Raw genomic sequence first — 18,824 nt, 5'->3', positions numbered from 1 at the left:
AGTTTAAAAATATCACAGTACTGAATTTGCATTTCCAGAAAACTGCAATTTAGCATCAACAGGATCATAATTTATTTTACTATTTAAAAAATCTCTCTTGTGAATGACTCAATTTTGATACACTATAATTTCTCCCAAGACGTATTGATTTACACAACCCCCCCCCCAAGGAAAATGGACATCCACACGTTTAGCCATTACTTGTTCTAAACAAAGTCACTCCACACAAAAATTCCAAATACCAAGCTCATGATTTTATTACAGTGAGGAAATCAAAAACTAATTTTTCTAACATACAGTGTAATTGCTACAATTAACAGCTGGTGGGTAACAATGTCAAATCCAAATAGTTCACTGAGGTAAAATTAACCTGCAACAAATTACAATTTAAGATACAAGGTGTAAAATTTTAGATAAAATATATCTTGAGGTTTTGTGGATTGTTCACTTTTTGTAATCCGAGCAGCAAACAGTCAATTTACTATCTGAAAATGGTAAATAGTTTAAATAAAAGACAGCATTATAATGTAAAGGCTGGTGAGACGGAACCACAATGCTCATACTGTCACAAGTTATCCCATCAGGAATCCAACCACAGTTCTCAATTAGTAACTGAGCAATCCAATACGTTCAACAGCAAAGTAGTATCAATAAATTAAAAATTAGATGCTTTCTTGCCTCGTATGAAATAGTTTCTGGGTAAAGATCAAAAGGGTGGGGATTCCTTCATTCTCACATGAAATGAGATAGAAGAATAAATAAAGACATTAAAAATAATCTAATCTGGACCCTTTTTTTTTTTTTTAAGAATTACATCTTAAACCTCAAGTTACTGATATTCCTAAAGTGTGTACAAGATGTGACAACTATCTGATCAAACTATGTTACATAGATGCTGGTTTAATGAAAGTCTGACATGAGAAATTACAACACATCAGGTTTCACCCAGAGGCGACTGGTGTAAGGAAAAGACAATACGTAGCTCACTACACTACTAAAACGTGGCCTGAAAATGATCACAGTCAATGATGAATTACACATAGTGCTTTAATGGAGGGGTGGCCAAACCCCAGCAATGTGACCCACATGCAGCTCTTTGACATATAATGTGTGGCTCACAGAAATATGTTGGCTGTGACAGGAATCGCACGAGCCGGTGCCCACAACGGTAGTTTTAGTGGGCGTTGCTTGCGATCACGTGATTGTTGCAGCTCTCAAAGATCTGAGGTTTATCATATGTACCTCTTACGTTAAGCAAGTTTGGCCAGCCCCCCTCACCCCCCAGTTAAATGTCAGCACCAATTAACCTTTCAACAGTACAAGTTATTCAGTAACAATACTCTAAGCTGGTGTTTTGATGATATTGGACAAATTTGGCATAAATATTAGAAAAAAACATTTCAACAGAATTTTTTTTAAGATAGGATATAAGAACAAAGCTGTTCCATTAACTTTAAGGCTTTCACCAATATGAAAATTGCATTTTAAAAAAATTAAACTTTATAAATTGTATTAGTGGTTGAAAACAGCATCTTTTGCAGTAGAGATATCAGTGCGATGAAGACTATTATGTTATACTCAACAATATTTTCTGTACATAGTGGTGGTGAATTAAGTGTTTTCGGGACATTAACTTTTAAGTCAAATGTTTACTCTGAAGATATTACAACAAATAAAAAGTTTTACTATATACATTCACAGGTAATATTCTATAAATTTATTGACAATTTCATGATGCATTTTCTAACATTAAAATATTTACAAAAGCTAATTTTAGCTAACTGGGAATTTATTTTCCAAAACTACACCTCAGCTGATCTACCAAGGTATTTCCAAATGACACTTCTGGTGATATCTTGCTTTGTGCAAAGCCATTTGGTATTTCTTCCTAACATACAACAATAGCATTTTACACCTGTTTCAACAAAATTTGTCAAGACATGCAGACTGCATGGCCTCACTGGACATCTTCCTTCTTTGGCCCTTTGGCAGGTTGTTGGATCATGACGCTTTGAAGGATTCTGGTCTTTAGTTCATTACTTCATCCCAGTGCTTTATTATACACATCATTCTGCAAGTCTTTGTTCTGGAATGAAAAATTAAAATTGAAACAAAAATATATAGATTCAATATTTTATCAGTATTTAACATTGTAGGAGTTTTTTGGTATAAACCCTCCCCTGATTTTTTTTCCATTACCACTTTGATATCTAATGATTGAATCAATAATTCTTCAGCATTCCAATCAAGGATAGACTTTGTTCATTTGGCATAAGACTAGATACCGTGAGCAGGAAAGGGCTTTGGCAAGTACTAGAGCGCATCGGATGCCCCCCAAAGTTCCTCAACATGGTTATCCAACTGCACGAAAACCAACAAGGTCGGGTCAGATACAGAAATGAGCTCTCTGAACCCTTCTCCATTAACAATGGCGTGAAGCAAGGCTGTGTTTTCGCACCAACCCTCTTTTCAATCTTCTTCAGCATGATGCTGAACCAAGCCATTAAAGACCTCAACAATAAAGACGCTGTTTACATCCGGTACCGCACGGATGGCAGTCTCTTCAATCTGAGGCGCCTGCAAGCTCACACCAAGACACAAGAGAAACTTGTCCGTGAACTACTCTTTGCAGATGATGCCGCTTTAGTTGCCCATTCAGAGCCAGCTCTTCAGCGCTTGACGTCCTGTTTTGCGGAAACTGCCAAAATGTTTGGCCTGGAAGTCAGCCTGAAGAAAACTGAGGTCCTCCATCAGCCAGCTCCCCACCATGACTACCAGCCCCCCCACATCTCCATCGGGCACACAAAACTCAAAACGGTCAACCAGTTTACCTATCTCGGCTGCACCATTTCATCAGATGCAAGGATCGACAACGAGATAGACAACAGACTCGCCAAGGCAAATAGCGCCTTTGGAAGACTACACAAAAGAGTCTGGAAAAACAACCAACTGAAAAACCTCACAAAGATAAGCGTATACAGAGCCGTTGTCATACCCACACTCCTGTTCGGCTCCGAATCATGGGTCCTCTACCGGCATCACCTACGGCTCCTAGAACACTTCCACCAGCGTTGTCTCCGCTCCATCCTCAACATTCACTGGAGCACTTTCATCCCTATCGTCGAAGTACTCGAGATGGCAGAGGTCGACAGCATCGAGTCCACACTGCTGAAGATCCAGCTGCGCTGGGTGGGTCACGTCTCCAGAATGGAGGACCATTGCCTTCCCAAGATCGTGTTATATGGCGAGCTCTCCACTGGCCACCGTGACAGTGGTGCACCAAAGAAAAGGTACAAGGACTGCCTAAAGAAATCTCTTGGTACCTGCCACATTGACCACCGCCAGTGGGCTGATATCGCCTCAAACCGTGCATCTTGGCGCCTCACAGTTCGGCGGGCAGCAACCTCCTTTGAAGAAGACCGCAGAGCCCACCTCACTGACAAAAGGCAAAGGAGGAAAAACCCAACACCCAACCAACCAATTTTCCCCTGCAACCGCTGCAACCGTGTCTGCCTGTCCCGCATCGGACTTGTCAGCCACAAATGAGCCTGCAGCTGACATGGACATTTACCCCCTCCATAAATATTCGTCCGCAAAGCCAAGCCAAAGAAGACCCAAGCTCTAGAGAGGGAACTTCTAGAGGCTCTAAGCCATGTAATGAGTGAGAGATGGTCTTCCACATGATGAGATCACATATACCAAATCTAGTCCAAGCATTTATATTTAAAATAAAAGCATAAAATTGGCAATGATTAAAAAAAAACAAGCTGAACTGTTCATCTACTTTAAAAAAAAAACAAGTATTGATAGAACTTTCAAATTCGTTAATAGGTTTATTTACTAGTATGTAGCACCAAATGGTTCCCAATAGATTTGGAAATTACAGGTAAAAATAGGAAAGCAGTCCTCACTTTACACAACATTTTAACACAGCAGCCCTCACTTTAACACAACATTTAAAATTATTTTGATGCTTCATTATAATACTGCCTTCAAATCTAATCAACAAAGTGAAACTGAAACTAAAAACTTGCAGTTAGCTAAAAAAACAAGATTTTCCAAAAATTAATTGGTTCCGGAGGACTGCAAAATTACAAAGGTCACTCCACTGTTTGAAAAGGGAGGAAGGCAGCAGAAAGGAAATTGGGAAGATGTTGGTGTCGATTGTCAAGGATGAGGTTATTGAGTATCTGGAGGTGTATGACATAGGCTAAAGTCACCATGGTTTCCTCCAACAAACCTACTGCAATTTTTTGAGGAAACCACAAGCAGACTAGACCAATAACATGCATGTGTTGTATATTTGGACTTTCAAAAAGGCCTTGGGCAAGGTGCCACATGTGAAACTGCTTCACAAAATGAGGAAAGATACTTGCATGGGTAGAGCATTTGCTGAATGGTAGGAAAGAGAGTAGGAATAATGGAATCCTATCTGGTTGCTACTGGTTACCAGTAGTATCCCACAAGGGTCAGTATTGGGGCCACGTCTTGCATTGTATGTTAATGATTTGGATGGTGAAATAAATGGCTCGTGGCCATGTTTAAAAAGGAAACAAAGGAGCAGGTAGTGATGATGAAGTGGAAAGGCTGCAAGAGGCTTAGATGGATTAGGAGATTGAGCAAAGAAGTGGCTAATGACATACAATATTGGAAAGTGTACTGTCATGAAATTTGGTAGAAGGAATAAAAGGGCAGACTATTATTTGGATTGGGAAGTAATTCAAAATTCAGAGGGGCAAAGGGACTTCGAAGTCCTCTTGCAAGATATGCTAAAGTTAACCTCCAGGTGGTGAAGAAAGTGAATACAATGTTGACATTCATATCTGGAGGAATGGGATACAGGAGCAGGGATGTGAGGCATTGTTGAGGCCTCACAGGGTACAGTTCTGGTCTCTATTTAAGGAAGGATGTGCTGGCATTGGAAAGGATTTAGAGTAGTTTTACAAGAATGATTCCTTTTTAAATTGTTAAATGTCCAATAGAGAGAGTTTAAAAACTATTCACATAGATTTTTATAATAAAATTACAATTAAAAACTCAATATAATGCAAACAATATTTAAAAAGGTAAAAACAATTCTCCACACGGATTCTCTGTTCTTCAGCTACAAAGATGGAATGTGCATCTGGACCAACCGTTCAGGTCATTGCTGGGCTCAATGGAGAGTCCAATGACAGAGCACACAATCAATTCATCAGATGTCTGCATCTTGTCATGCATTTGCAAAAGTTCTGGTCATGCTAAAGCTTGACAAGTGCAACTACTGGCCATCAGTCCGAATAATTCAGTTTAAAGGCTAAACCAATTCAAGACTTAACAATAATAATAATAATAAAATAATAATAATGAGTTTATTGTCATGTGCATTGCACATTTCCACCAAAATTCTTACTTGCTGCACCAAATAGGTACTAAATGAAAAACAATAGCATATATAGAATTTAAAAGGAGATCATAAATAAACAAATTATATAATAAAAATATTCATTTACCACAGTACAAAAAAAAATAAAGTGGCATTACAATAGTGTGGTGACGAAGTAGTTCACGATCACTGGAAGAAGGGAGGTTCAAATGAGCCCGTTAGCCTTTGAATAATTTTTCATCAAAATCACCAACTCAGGCAGGTGAGGTCAAAAAGGAAAAGTTGAGCGCTTTTGCGAGGCATACAGCTGGGGGTCAAGGTTACACAACACCCCTTGCGGGGGGTTCAGGGAGCAGCATTCCCATTTAGGTAATTTGTTTGAAAATTTACACACAAAATTACCAGTTTCAAGCCATTAAAAAAAATAATTTTAAACCAAATCAATTGTTTCTCTTTATACAGTGAGCACAGTATATCAGACAGACACTACCATCTGTACCCAGACTCCAAGTCCCTTTCAGATCAGCAGGATGTACCTGCTTCACTATGTTTAAACCAGAGATTTACCCAAGTAGTATTTGTCCATTACTAGAACCTAGCTTGTCAAGCAGTGCCCCTGCCCAACTTGCATCCAATCCACCAGTGGTAACTACTACCTTGCACCCAGTCCCCAGGTAGTAGCATCCCTGCCCAACCTGCTCCTAATTCCCAGGCAACACCCCTGCCCAACCTGCACCCAGTCCCCCGACTGAGCCAGTGTTCAACCCAAACCCAATAGCCAGGCATCACCCCTGCCCAAATCATTCCAAAAACGTGGAAAATTGACTTTAAAGATGCTGTAATCCATGGAAACTTCACATGCCCACTAACTACAAAAAATTGTTTTACTTAATCTTGTCATAAATAAGCAGCTTCACCTTTATTAGATGGTGATGTCACAGTCTCATCCATTGCTGAAGAGATCTTTTTATTCTTGTTGGACATGTCATCTGTGCACTTTTTAGGACAACTTTCTTCCTGCATCTCACACACAAAGACATCAATTGGTCCTTCAGTACTCTTTATATAAACTTGGATCGTTTCCTATACAAATAAATATAGATAGAATGTAAATATTGCAAAGAAATACAAAAATCAAGTCTGCTTGGCATTTTTGATGCAAACTGCACTGGCTTTTGAAAATGAAGATATGGTTCAAGTATTTGCATGGTCATCAATTTCAAATCTTGTAATTTAGCATACAGCAACTTTCTTAAAAAAGCATTCTTATTTAAGGGTCATGGTGTACTTTTATTAACATAATTTTAATGTGTGTCAAGCACAGATTTTAAATTATATGACTTCACTTTTACAAGCAATGGTGTACAGTAGTTGCTTTCCAAGTTATCAAGTACAGTAAAATCCCTGTTATCTAGAATTCAAGCAACTGGCAAAAAAAAGGAAAATAAATAAGAATAAATATAAATAAAAGCTTAAAATTGTAATTCTCTGAAGTAAAACAAACCTTTGGTGAAAATGGGAACAAATATTCAGCCAGCGGAATGACTTAGTTGTGCTTTATTCACAGCAGCTGTTTGAATAAAGTTGCATTTGAATAAAATGTTGTAGCCCAGGATGAAGAACTGGTTAATGCTGTTTGCCATTGGGTGACACTCTCTTAAAGTGCCTCCTTCTCCCTGCTTAGTAAGTCTTCATCTTTTTTAGTATATTAGTATGGCTTTATCTGCAAACTTGGGGGTGGGGGATTAATTATGATGGTAACATGGATAGCGATTAGCACAACGCTATTACAATCATGTTATTACAGTGCTAGCGACCTGGGTTCCAATTAAATTTTGCGAGTTACCGGAATTAGCTGATTAAAGTGAAATTTACATAATTAAGGACAATACAGGTGCTTAATCTTTATCCGAAATTCCAAAACCTGAACATTTTTTCTATGGATATCATCTGCTCGCTGAAGCTCGCGTTTGGCGCCAAACAACCTAACACAACCTACACTCAACTCACCCTTGAATATCCCGCAGTAATTAGTGGAACCCTAGGTAATCTTCACTTTATAAGCGCTAGTGGGAAAAAAAGTTCAACGCCTCCAATTTGCTGTATACTGCCACCCGATTTGTCGTAGACAGCTCGACGACAAGACACCTCTGCTGCCTGCCTTATTCAACATCTAGACGCTAAAGTGAAACATGATGGGGAGAGTGGGGCCTCAGACAATGGCTCCCGTGTCGACTTCAAGAGGCTGGCCAATTGTTTATAAAGGAAGCTTCTTTCCAATGCACCAAGTCCAAGCCAACTCTGTGTGGTGGAGCAAACACAAGGCCCTGGAGGGATACTTCTCTTCAGCTTCCCCTCCCCTGGCTGTCTGATTCCAATTCAATAAACACCGAAAAAAAGAATCAGTAGACTTTATAGCAGGACACTTTTAACCAGAACTGGATTTGTGAAATCCCACTCCAAGGAAGACTTTAAAACACCATAAAGCCCAGACTCTCTCTCTTTCAAACAACTTAATCCAATCACGAGGTTTTTAAAATGAAGCTTTCCCTCAGTGACTTTGGAAAAAGTAAAAATATTATATTATCTGAAAAATTCTGTATTCCAAAAAAATTAAGCACATGTACTGATTTTTTTCCCCCAAATTACTTTACATTCTGTACTCTTTTTAACTGCTTATTCTTTTCTTTATAAAATATTTTTTGATTTTCACAAATACATGTATATACTGAACATTTATCAAATGCATAATATTAATGACAAATTTGATAACTCACTAAACTATAAAATACATACAACACAATCATAATTCATAACTACATTGAAAAGAAAAAAATGTTCATGTATAGTGTGATTCTAAACCCTATCCCTTAACCCAAGGTGTATGACAAAGAAAATATGTGCTGCATTTGATGGCATACAAGACCACCTTCCTTCCCATCAAAAAATAAAATTGCCCCGGGTCTTGTATGCGAAGGTGACATTTAAGAGAGCATGGTATTGTCACCTGGCTCCAATATCAGTGAGGGAGGGATTCCCTGCTGTCTGCCTGGTATTGCCAAGATCTGGTATCAGGGATGGAGGAATTTCCCCCAGGGCCTGGGACATTACTTGAAGCCCCACCATCTGTGCACCACCACTCCTAATCCTAACCCTCACCCACCAAGCACGACCACTGCTCCTAACCCTCTGGTGTGCCACTGCCACTCCTCCTAGAGTTCACCCTCAATGAAACAATGCAGACACCAAGGCCAGGCTTTGAAAGACCTGGCCTACCTGTAAATACAATAAAAATTTTTAATTCTTAAAATTTCTTAATATTTCTTGCTGAAATTGGGGGAAGGGGGTGTCTTCTATGCCAGTGGGTCTTGTATGCCACCAAATATGATACTTCGTTCATGAAATAAAATGGCAAATACTAACATTTGAAAATAATATAAATGCCTAGAGGTTATGAAAGTCATTCAGGAATTGTCCCAAGAGCTTTATACTTGAATTATTAATTGATAGTAACACATCTTTTATAAATTTAAACAGGACAATGTTCCTCAGCAATTGAACATGAGTAGACGGGGCAGCATCTTTCCATCTAAACAATATCGCACGCCTAGCCAAAAGAAATGCTAAAGACAGTGCGATATTTATTAGTTATTAAACTTGTGAGAATGTTGTTGCCAAAATAGCACATCCATGGAGGTATGAGTGCACCAACTCTCAGGGTAAGAATAAACTCCAGAGGTTTGTTAACTTGGCCCATGACAACATGGGCACCAGACTTCAGTCCATTGAGGACATCTACATGAAGCGGTGTCTTAAAAAACCAGCCTCTATCCTCAAAGATCCCACCACCCAGGCCATGCCCTTTTCACTCTGCTACCATTGGGGGAAAAATGTACAGGAGCCTAAAGACGAGCACTCAGTGGCACAAGGACAGCTTCTTCCCCACTGCCATCAGATTCCTGAATGATCAATGAACCAGAGACACTGCCTTACTTTTCGTGCTCTATTATTGTAATTATTTTATTTTATTTATTTTTTAACAATAATGCAATAACGTGGTTATAATATGTATGTTTGCACTATGACGCTGCCACAAAATCCCAAATTTCACTACTTGATTATGACAATAAATCCTGATTCTGAAGAATGTTCGCATCAGGGGAGGAGTCACGTGACGGAGTAGTGGCCGGTCAGGAAAACCAGCCCTCTCCAGGAAAATAGGAAAAAAAGTGAGGAAAAAGCAAAGCACAACAGAAATAGAGGACAATAAATAGAAGATACAGAGAAGAGAAAGAAGATGGCTTCCACTCTACTTAACTCAGACTATAAGATAATAGCAAAATTATTAGCAAATAGATTGGCCAACTGGGTACCAAAAATAGTAAAACAAGATCAAACTGGATTTATTAAGAAAAGACGAACAGCGGACAATGTCTGCAAACTTATTAATCTAATCCAGGCAGTTCAAGGATATAAGAAACTAACAGTGGTTGTTGCTTTAGATCAGGGGTGTCAAACTCAAATTCACGGAGGGCCAAAATTAAAAACTTGGACTAAGTCGAGGGCCGAACTAAATATTTATTGAAAATTTTCAACATCATCTGCATGTTTTCTCTTCTTTCAACATATGTAATGTTAAACTTTAGGCTATAACTTTAAGAGGATAATGTTACAGGTCAGGAGTAGGTAGCTCAAGTTCACCCTTTGCTTGACCTGAGGAAACACATTTGGTCCCTGTGGAGATGTAGTCAGCATTCACAGGCTGTGTCCATTTTGGCCTGCATCAGGACTCAGCATTTCCTGCTCACTCCTCAGGCTCTAGGCCTCTATTCACCCTCGACCCACCATCCCTCTACCTGACCAGTCCTTTACCCAACCTCTACTCACCCCTCACTCCACTCGCTCTGCCTCTACCCACCCCATCCTATACACGCCCCTCTACTGCTCTCCCCTCAACCTGTTCCTCCCTCTACCCGTCTCTCACCCTCTAATCACCCCTCCCCTACTCGCCCTGCCCCTTCCCTTTTACCTCTTCCCTATCCACCCCTCCTTCTACTCATCCCTCCCTCTAACTGCTCCTCGCACCACCATAACTTCCCCTGCCCATTACTCCTCACCTACACCCTCTGTCCACCCCTGCTTACCCACCCACTCAGGCCCAGCGCGCTGCCGATCAGCCTTTGCGGACAGCCACCATCTCTCTCTTCACGTGCAGGGCCGAACCAGCTGTCCCTGGGGTCCGCGCGGGTGCAAGCGCTGAAGGCCGTGGCGACCGGGAGAAGGGCGCTTGCGCTGTGGAAGGGCCGTCCGGTGCCAGTCGCACGGGGCTCGCACTGCCCGGGGGCCGTGTGCAGCCTGCCATGCCCGTCGTGCCGACAGGAAATCACAGGTGCTCGCCCATCCGCCGCACCGCTCGACAGTGGGAGAAGTGACTGGTTGTGCGGGGAGCCTTCCAACCGGCTTGCCGGCTGATGACATCGACAGACTTTTTGTGTTACAATTTCTCGTGTTACAATGGGGAAGGATGTGCAATGAAGGGGGAGGATGGGGGGGGTGACATTACCAAAAAACAGCATCGGCTCTCGCTGCAGGGCGGGCCACCTCTAATACATTTTTGAAATGATCTTGCGGGCCAAATTTGGCCCGCGGGCCAGAGTTTGACGTGTGCTTTAGATGCAGAAAAAGCCTTTGACAGAGTAGAGTGGAATTACTTATTTAAAGTATTACAGAAGTTTAATCTACCAGAAAAATATATAAATTGGATTAAAGCATTGTATAATGGACCGTTGGCAAAGGTAACAGTAAATGGATATGTATCGAGTTACTTTAAATGAAGTAGGTCAACTAGACAGGGATGTCCACTATCCCCCTCATTGTTCGCCTTAGCAATAGGACCTTTGGCAGAACTGATAAGAATAGAAAATAAATAAAAGGGATAAAAATAAAGGAGAAGGAGTATAAAATCATCTTATTTGCAGATGACATCATAGTATACCTAATAGAACCAGAGGTATCAGTAAAAGAATTACATAAGAAATTGAAGGAATATGGAGAAATATCAGGGTACAAGATCAATGCAAATAAAAGTGAAGTGATGCCAATGAGTAATGCAGACTATACAGAATTTTAAAAAGAATCATCATTTAAATGGCAGCACAAGCAATCCGATACCTCGGGATCAGGTTAGATAATAACTTAAGCCACTTGTACAAACTAAATTATCAGCCACTAATAAGGAAATTGCAGGAAGACTTAGAACAATGGAAAGAATTATAGCTAACGTTGATAGGGAGGGTAAACTGCATTAAAATGAACGTGTTCCCAAGGATACAATACTTATTTCAAACATTACCAATTCCCTTAACAGAAAAATTCTTTAAGAAACTAAGGAGAATAATAAGGAAATTCTTGTGGAAAGGGAGGAATCCAAGGGTAGCGTTAGATAAATTAACAGAGAGGTATAATCAAGGTGGTTTACAGTTACCAAATTTTAGAAATTATTATAGAGCCACACAATTGAGGTATTTATCAGATTTTTACCAGATGAGGGAAAAACCAGACTGGACTAAGATAGAACTAAATAAAATAGGGGAAAAGGTACCGGAACATATACTTTATAAGTGGGATGAAAAGCTGGTGCAACATAAAAACTCACCAGTACTGCATCATTTACTTAATACATGGAAGAAGATCCACTTAGAAAGGAAAAAAAATGAATGATCAAATACCAAAATTACTATTGACGTAAAATCCGCTAATCCCTTTCACAATAGACAACCTTTCCTTTAGAGAATGGGAGAGAAAAGGAATCAAAAGAATAAAAAACTTTTTTTGGGAAATAATTTATTAACATTTGAACAGATGAAGTACAAATATGGAATAACTCATGGTACAATGTTTGCATATCATCAATTGAAAGCTTATTTAAAGGATAAATTGGGAAACAACTTGAGATTACCTGAAGGAAGCAGCTTTGAATACGTGATTACAGACACAATGATAATCAAAAGATTTATAACAAACATGTACATTAAGCTGCAAGATAAGGAAAATGAAATAAACTATAAACCAAAGCAGAAGTGATAAAAGGATCTAAACAAAGATAAAAAATGAAGTATGGGAAAAGTTATGTTCTGGAGCTATGAAGAATACAATAAACACAAGGTTATGCATGATACAGTATAATTGGTTACACAGGGTATATAATCACTCCTCAAAAATTAAAAAAAATTATCAGATAGATGTTTTTGCTGTAAGAAGGAAATGGGAAAAACAATACATGCAACTTGGGCATGTATGAAAGTGAGTACGTTTTGGGAAGAATTAAATCAGATACTAAATAAAATTACAAAAAATAACATACCAAAAAAACCAAAGATATTTCTTTTAAGTAACATAAGTAGTAGAGAATTAGGCCTCAAATTGGATAAAATGCAAAAAAAATTCATTATGATAGCTTTAGCGATAGCAAAAAAATGTATAATGTCAACTTGGAAAATGGAAGAGAGCATGAGTATACAGCAATGGTACATGGAAATGAATAAATGTATTCCGTTGGAAAAAATAACATGTAATTTAAAAAATAAAGTCACAATGTTTGAACAAATTTGGGAACCATACATGGAACATAACAGAGAGAGCTTGCCTACGACTTCTATCCCCTAAAATGAGAATGAAAATGATAAGACAAAACGACTAGATTCAGTGCGTCATAAATAGATTACGCATTTTTCTTGTTTATTTTCCTTTGAGTGAAGATATTGTTTTATGGCTTTATTGTATATGTTGAATATTTATGGGTATTGGAGGGGGGTGGGGAAAGGGGAGAAAAGACTACTGTGTAAATTTAATGAGATAAGTTTGTACATATTTTGGTTGATAAGATTCACAGTGTGAAAAATAAAAAATTATTTTAAAAAAGAACGTTCGCATCAGGTGCTCGTGGAAAATCAGATATCTAAGATAAGAAAATGTCTGATTTGCAAATATCTGAAAAAAATTGAGTACAGTACAACTTCTATAATCTGAAATCGGATTTTCTGAAATCCTCATTTATCTGAATTTTTTTGGACCCAGGAGTGACGTCTTTTAGCCACTGAAAAAAATTTGGATAAATGAGGATATCAGAAACTATTTTATATATATATATATATATAAATAAATGTTCATGTTCATGTTTAATTGCTGTATGTCATATATTATTTGTTTTTTAAATGAATAAATAAAGTTTAAAAAAAATCCTTATTTATCCAAAAAATTTTTTCAGAACTGAACTGACTTCACAGGTAGAAAAAAATTCGCCCGACCTGAAATTAGAACAATGATTGTCCTCGTTTAAGGTAACTCCACCTCCCCTCTCAATTTCTTCTTTACCTTCCCCAACGACTTTTCTCTTCAACTCTCCCTCTCAAACTGCATGCCACCATCACCCAGCAGCAAGCAGTCAAAAGAATCCCTTTTCCCAGCATCATCAAGGAGGTCAGCCTCTTGGGCACGAGTGGGACATCAGGCTCAATGGAGTTCTCTTCCCTCCATATACCATACACAGGACAGGCTTCAGGAGCTCCACTGTAGGCCGAGGGAGGGTTCAGTCAGACATTGGGAGCCACTGTCAGATCATGGCATGTGCACAGTTCAAAAATATGCAGCGTGGGAGGGCTGTGGGCGCAGCCAGACTGAAAATGCTCCCCCCTTCCCCAGCCTCATCCCTGCTCAGGTTCCCTGGCAGAAGCGGGACCTCGGAGGAGAGGTTTCGGTGAACTTCAATGGTGGTTGGGAAAGAGAATGTGCGCAGGCAAAGACTGGGTCTGCGTCAGGCTCCAACATTGAGAACCAGACACCAGTGAGTGTTCCACTGACCTGGGAAGCCTCCCTGGGGAAAAAAAATCGGTAGCAGCGTTGGAGATGCATCAGGGATCAGCAGTTGGGAGGTCTCTGTGATTGGCTGCAGACAGCATTTTTTTGGTGAGAATTAAACATTTTAATAAAAGTGATTTGCTGTTGTTTCTGGGATGTTTTTGAAAAAATTACCAGTTATCCAAGTTGTACTGTATTTGGTAAAGTGAACTTTCCAGAAAGCTGTTCAAATGATACAAAACTGTTACTAATAAAAAAGATCTTTGAAGCATATAATACCTAATCCATTCATGAAAAACAGGATTGTGTAAAGAAGGTTGATAAAGATGATTGGATAAAATAGAACTTTAAAGAGATTAAAAAACCATACAAAGTCCAAAGTGTTTTCTAAACTGCACCCAGACTCTCATAGCATGCCTGACAATAGGATTTTCAATTGATTTATTTAAAAAGGAAGTGAGGATCCAAGAAGTAGTGGAATGGAAAGATTTTAAAGCAGAATTTAACTCCATTGCCTCCCATACTGGACTATCCACTGGATTATGAAATTATAACCAAAACAAAGTTACATTTGTTAACCATCCAGCACTAAAATCTGAAATTAGCTCTGTTCCTTTAAGGTTTTTGAAGATGAACTTTATTTAGATGAGAGTTCTTTCCCCTCCATATAGAAGACAATATAATCTAATCAAATGAATCAAAAGACAATGTGGGAATTAAAATTGGTATAGGCTGAAAAAGGGATAAAAATTTAGGTAAGAAATTCATTTTAATAGAATTAATACAATTGACCAGGGATAAAGAGAGGGGTGAGCATTGTGTTGAAGACTATTTCACTTGTTTTAATAATGTAAGAAAATTTTCTTTAAAATTATATTTATGATTCTTTGTAATTGTAATAGAGATATTTAAATTGGTTATTCACAATCTTAAAATGGAATATGATATACACTGATGCAATTTTATGCAGATTTCATCTATATACTGAAAACTTGCTAAATTGGGAAACTATTAAAAGCATGGATGGTAAAGAAGTGACAGGGTTTGATAAGTAAAGCAGAAGATCACCTGCATAAAGGGAAACTATGCTCAATTCCCTTTCTACAAATCCCTGAAATGTCCCACTCTCTCAAAATGCAATCGCAAATGGCTCCAAGACCAAATCAAACAATAATGGACTTTTTGGAGGATACCCTTGATGGGTTCCCCTTTGGAGATTGAAAGGTTGTGATTGTTGGAAATTACTGAGAATTGAAGCCATTTGACAGGAATACAATAATTTAATCCATAAAATAAAACCTGATCTAAACTTGAATTTTTCTGAAGCAGTGAATAAATATTTCCATTTAACTCAATTGAATGCTTTCTCTGCATCAAGGGAGAGAACACATTTGGGAAGGTAAATACAAAATATCCAATAAGCAATGCATGTTAAAATAAGAGTAACTTTTTTTAATAGAATTAGTCTGATCTTCAGAGATGATAGTAAAGTGTTCTCCAATCTACAGGCCAAAACCTTAGCCAATTTTTTTCACATCAACATGTAATAAAGAAATTGTCCTGTAAGAGGAGTACTTAGTCAGATCTTTACCTTTCTTTCTTTTTTCTTCTTTGGCTTGGCTTCGCGGATGAAGATTTATGGAGGGGTATGTCCACGTCTGCTGCAGGCTCGTTGGTGACTGACGAGTCCGATGCAGGACAGGCAGGCACAGTTGCAGCGGTTGCAAGGGAAAATTTGTTGGTTGGGGTTGGGTGTTGGGTTTTTCCTCCTTTGTCTATGAGGTGGGCTCTGCAGTCTTCTTCAAAGGAGGTTGCTGCCCGCCGAACTGTGAGGCGCCAAGATGCACGGTTGGAGGCGATATCAGCCCACTGGCGGTGGTCAATGTGGCAGGCACCAAGAGCAGTCCTTGTACCTCTTCTTTGTTGCACCTCTGTCTCAGTGGCCAGTGGAGAGCTCGCCATAGAACACGATCTTGGGAAGGCGATGGTCCTCCATTCTGGAGACGTGACTTACCCAGCACAGTTGGGTCTTCAGCAGCATGAATTTGATGCTTGCGGACTCTGCCAGCTCGAGTACTTCGATGTTGGTGATGAAGTCATTCCAATGAATGTTGAGGATAGAGTGGAGACAGCGCTGATGGAAGCGTTCTAGGAGCCATAGGTGATGCCGGTAGAGGACCCATGATTCGGAGCCGAACAGGAGCGTGGGTATGACAACGGCTCTGTACACGCTGATCTTTCTGTGTTTCTTCAGGTGGTTGTTTTTCCAGACTCTTTTGTGTAGTCTTCCAAAGGCGCTATTTGCCTTGGCAAGTCTGTTGTCTATCTGTTTGTCGATCCTTGCATCAGATGAAATGGTGCAGCCGAGGTAGCAATAAGAGATATACATGCTTCGTTAAATGTTGCTAGAAGATTACCCTACCTCAATGAGTCCAATAATACTGAACTTAATTGAAGTGAAAGTAGTTGAGAAAAAAATTTGAAAAACTCGACAGGAAACCTGTCAGGTCCCAGAGCTCTTGCTGATTGAAGTGAAGCATTTCCTCATATGGTATTGGTTCATCTAGTTTCATTTGTTCATCCAAAGAAAGCATGGAAATATTTAAACAATCCAGGAACTTTTCCATCCAATTACTATCATTTGTGAATTCAGAGGTGTAGAGTTAAGAAAAATTTCTTGAATGAATCATTTATCTCAGAATTAGTAATGTTATCATCGCCCTTTTGAACCTTAATTAATTTGCCACTTGGCTGCAAAACCTCTGAGCTGGTTAGCTAAAAGCTTGTCTGATTTATCACCATGGGTATAGCACTGCTTTTACTCTTTAATAATTTGCTTTCAATTGGATACATTGAAAGAAGATCAAATTTAGTTTGAAGTTCAGGATTTTTAGTTTGAGCAGATTGTTTTTTTTCCTGAATATTTTATTGCCTGGGTTTCAGCATCTGGAATACAAGGAAAGATTGAGCAAATTAGGTCTTTATTCCTTGGAACGTAGAAGGCTGAGAGGGGATTTGATAGAGGTGTTTAAGATGAGAGGGACAGATAGAGTTGATGTGGAAAGGCTTTTCCCATTGAGAGTAGAAGAGATGAATACAAGAGGTTATGGGTTGAGAGCTGACAGGCAAAGGTTTTGGAGAAACATGAGGGGGAACTTCTTTACTCAGAGAGTGGTTACTGTGTGGAATGGGCTCCCAGGAAAGGTGGTGGAGGCAGGGTCAATTTTGTCATTTAAGAAAGAGTTGGATAAGGATATGGATGGGAGGGGGATGGAGGGATATGGGCAGAGTGCTGGTAAGTGGGATTAGAGTACTTGGATCAGTGCGGACTAGAAGGGTCAAATTGGCCTGTTTCCATGCTGTAATTGTTATATGGTTAAATTTTCTAACCATGTAATTGTACAGGTTATATAAACAATACATAATAACATTGTATTTAAACCCCTTCCTCCATGCTCCCCTTCCACCATGTAGAATAAAAAATACAATAAATATATAATGTAATTGACTGAAAAAACAAAAGATCAAAATAAAAATAAAGTTGTCTTCCAGTTTGCACAGAAGATTGGTCTGCCTGCTGGTAACGTACAGTGTTTATATTGTATATCCCTTTTAGGGAAGAAGATTAATACAGGATTTGGGAGGCTGGAAGTAATTTTTTAACATATTTATTCCTAACCTTTGCATCTATATAAAAAATAAATTTTTTAAAGTTGCAAGTAATTTTCTCCAAAGGAATACAGTTTTGGATCTCCCAATGCCATCTTTCTTTACCTAGATACATATCCGATTTCCAGGTCACTGCAATATACTTCCTTGCCACTGCTTAAGCAATTTTAACAAATTTCACTTGACAAAATAATAAATTTAATTTAGGTCTAGTTCCTTCAATGTTCCCCAATAAAAATGTGGATTTTGTAGAAAAGCAATACCAGTAATTTGCCCCAAAAACTTTCCCAGATCCTCCCAAAAAATTCTGCCTTTGAACATGACCAAGGTGAATGTTTTAAAAAGTACCCGTTTCATCACCACATCTAAAGCATTGATCTGATAAATCCAATTTAATTTTATGCAATTTTTGGGGTGTTAAATATAGCTGATGTAGGTAATTATATGGAACTAAACTATATCTAATATTTATAATACTGGTCATACAGTCATGACAAAGTTCTGCCCATCTTTTCTCAGTTATCATAATATTCAGATCAACCTCCTATTTCTGTTCTTTTTAAAGGTGTCTGCTTGTAATAGGAGGTACATTACAGAAATAAATTTCTTAGCATAACCTTTCCTGACAAGGGCCTCCAGCTCACTACATACCAGTAATAACAGTTGCATCTATTTTTTCCTGTAAATATCCTCTCAACTGTAAAGAGCAATTATTTCTTAATTGTTGAAGTGATATCAATTGGCCTTGTTCAAAGCAATCCTCTACAGTTTTGATTCCATTTTGAAACCAAATATGCATAAATTGGATTGTTTCAAAATAATCTTGTACCTTTTACCAAAGACAAAGGCATTTGGGCAAAATACCTTCTGACCTAATTTCATTATTCAACTTGTTCCAAGTTTGAGCATATTGCAGTAATGGAGCCAATGTCAA

General features: G+C 38.7%; 1 protein-coding gene across 3 annotated transcripts in view; it reads right to left on the bottom strand.

Annotated features, from left to right (window-relative positions):
- Positions 1 to 232: 232 nt before the first annotated feature.
- The window catches only part of LOC138736556 (transcription factor E2F6-like), a 45,428-nt gene continuing 26,836 nt past the window's right edge, over positions 233 to 18,824 (bottom strand). The window contains exons 5-6 of one of the 3 annotated variants that reach the window (XM_069886248.1): positions 6,283 to 6,382; positions 233 to 2,086 (exon numbers count right to left, since the gene is read on the bottom strand). In XM_069886248.1, coding sequence (XP_069742349.1) covers positions 2,067 to 2,086; positions 6,283 to 6,382 — 120 coding nt within the window. In that variant the 3' untranslated portion in view covers positions 233 to 2,066. Of the gene's footprint in view, positions 2,087 to 6,282; positions 6,449 to 15,812; positions 17,168 to 18,824 lie in introns of those variants that run through there. The other 2 variants (XM_069886247.1, XR_011340393.1) reach the window with 2 other exon arrangements.

The sequence above is a fragment of the Narcine bancroftii genome, chromosome 6 (assembly GCF_036971445.1).
Source record: "Narcine bancroftii isolate sNarBan1 chromosome 6, sNarBan1.hap1, whole genome shotgun sequence".
In the NCBI taxonomy this organism is placed as follows: Eukaryota; Metazoa; Chordata; class Chondrichthyes; order Torpediniformes; family Narcinidae; genus Narcine; species Narcine bancroftii.
The sequence above is the reverse complement of the archived record's forward strand: the minus strand, read 5'-3'. Positions and strand labels throughout refer to the sequence as shown.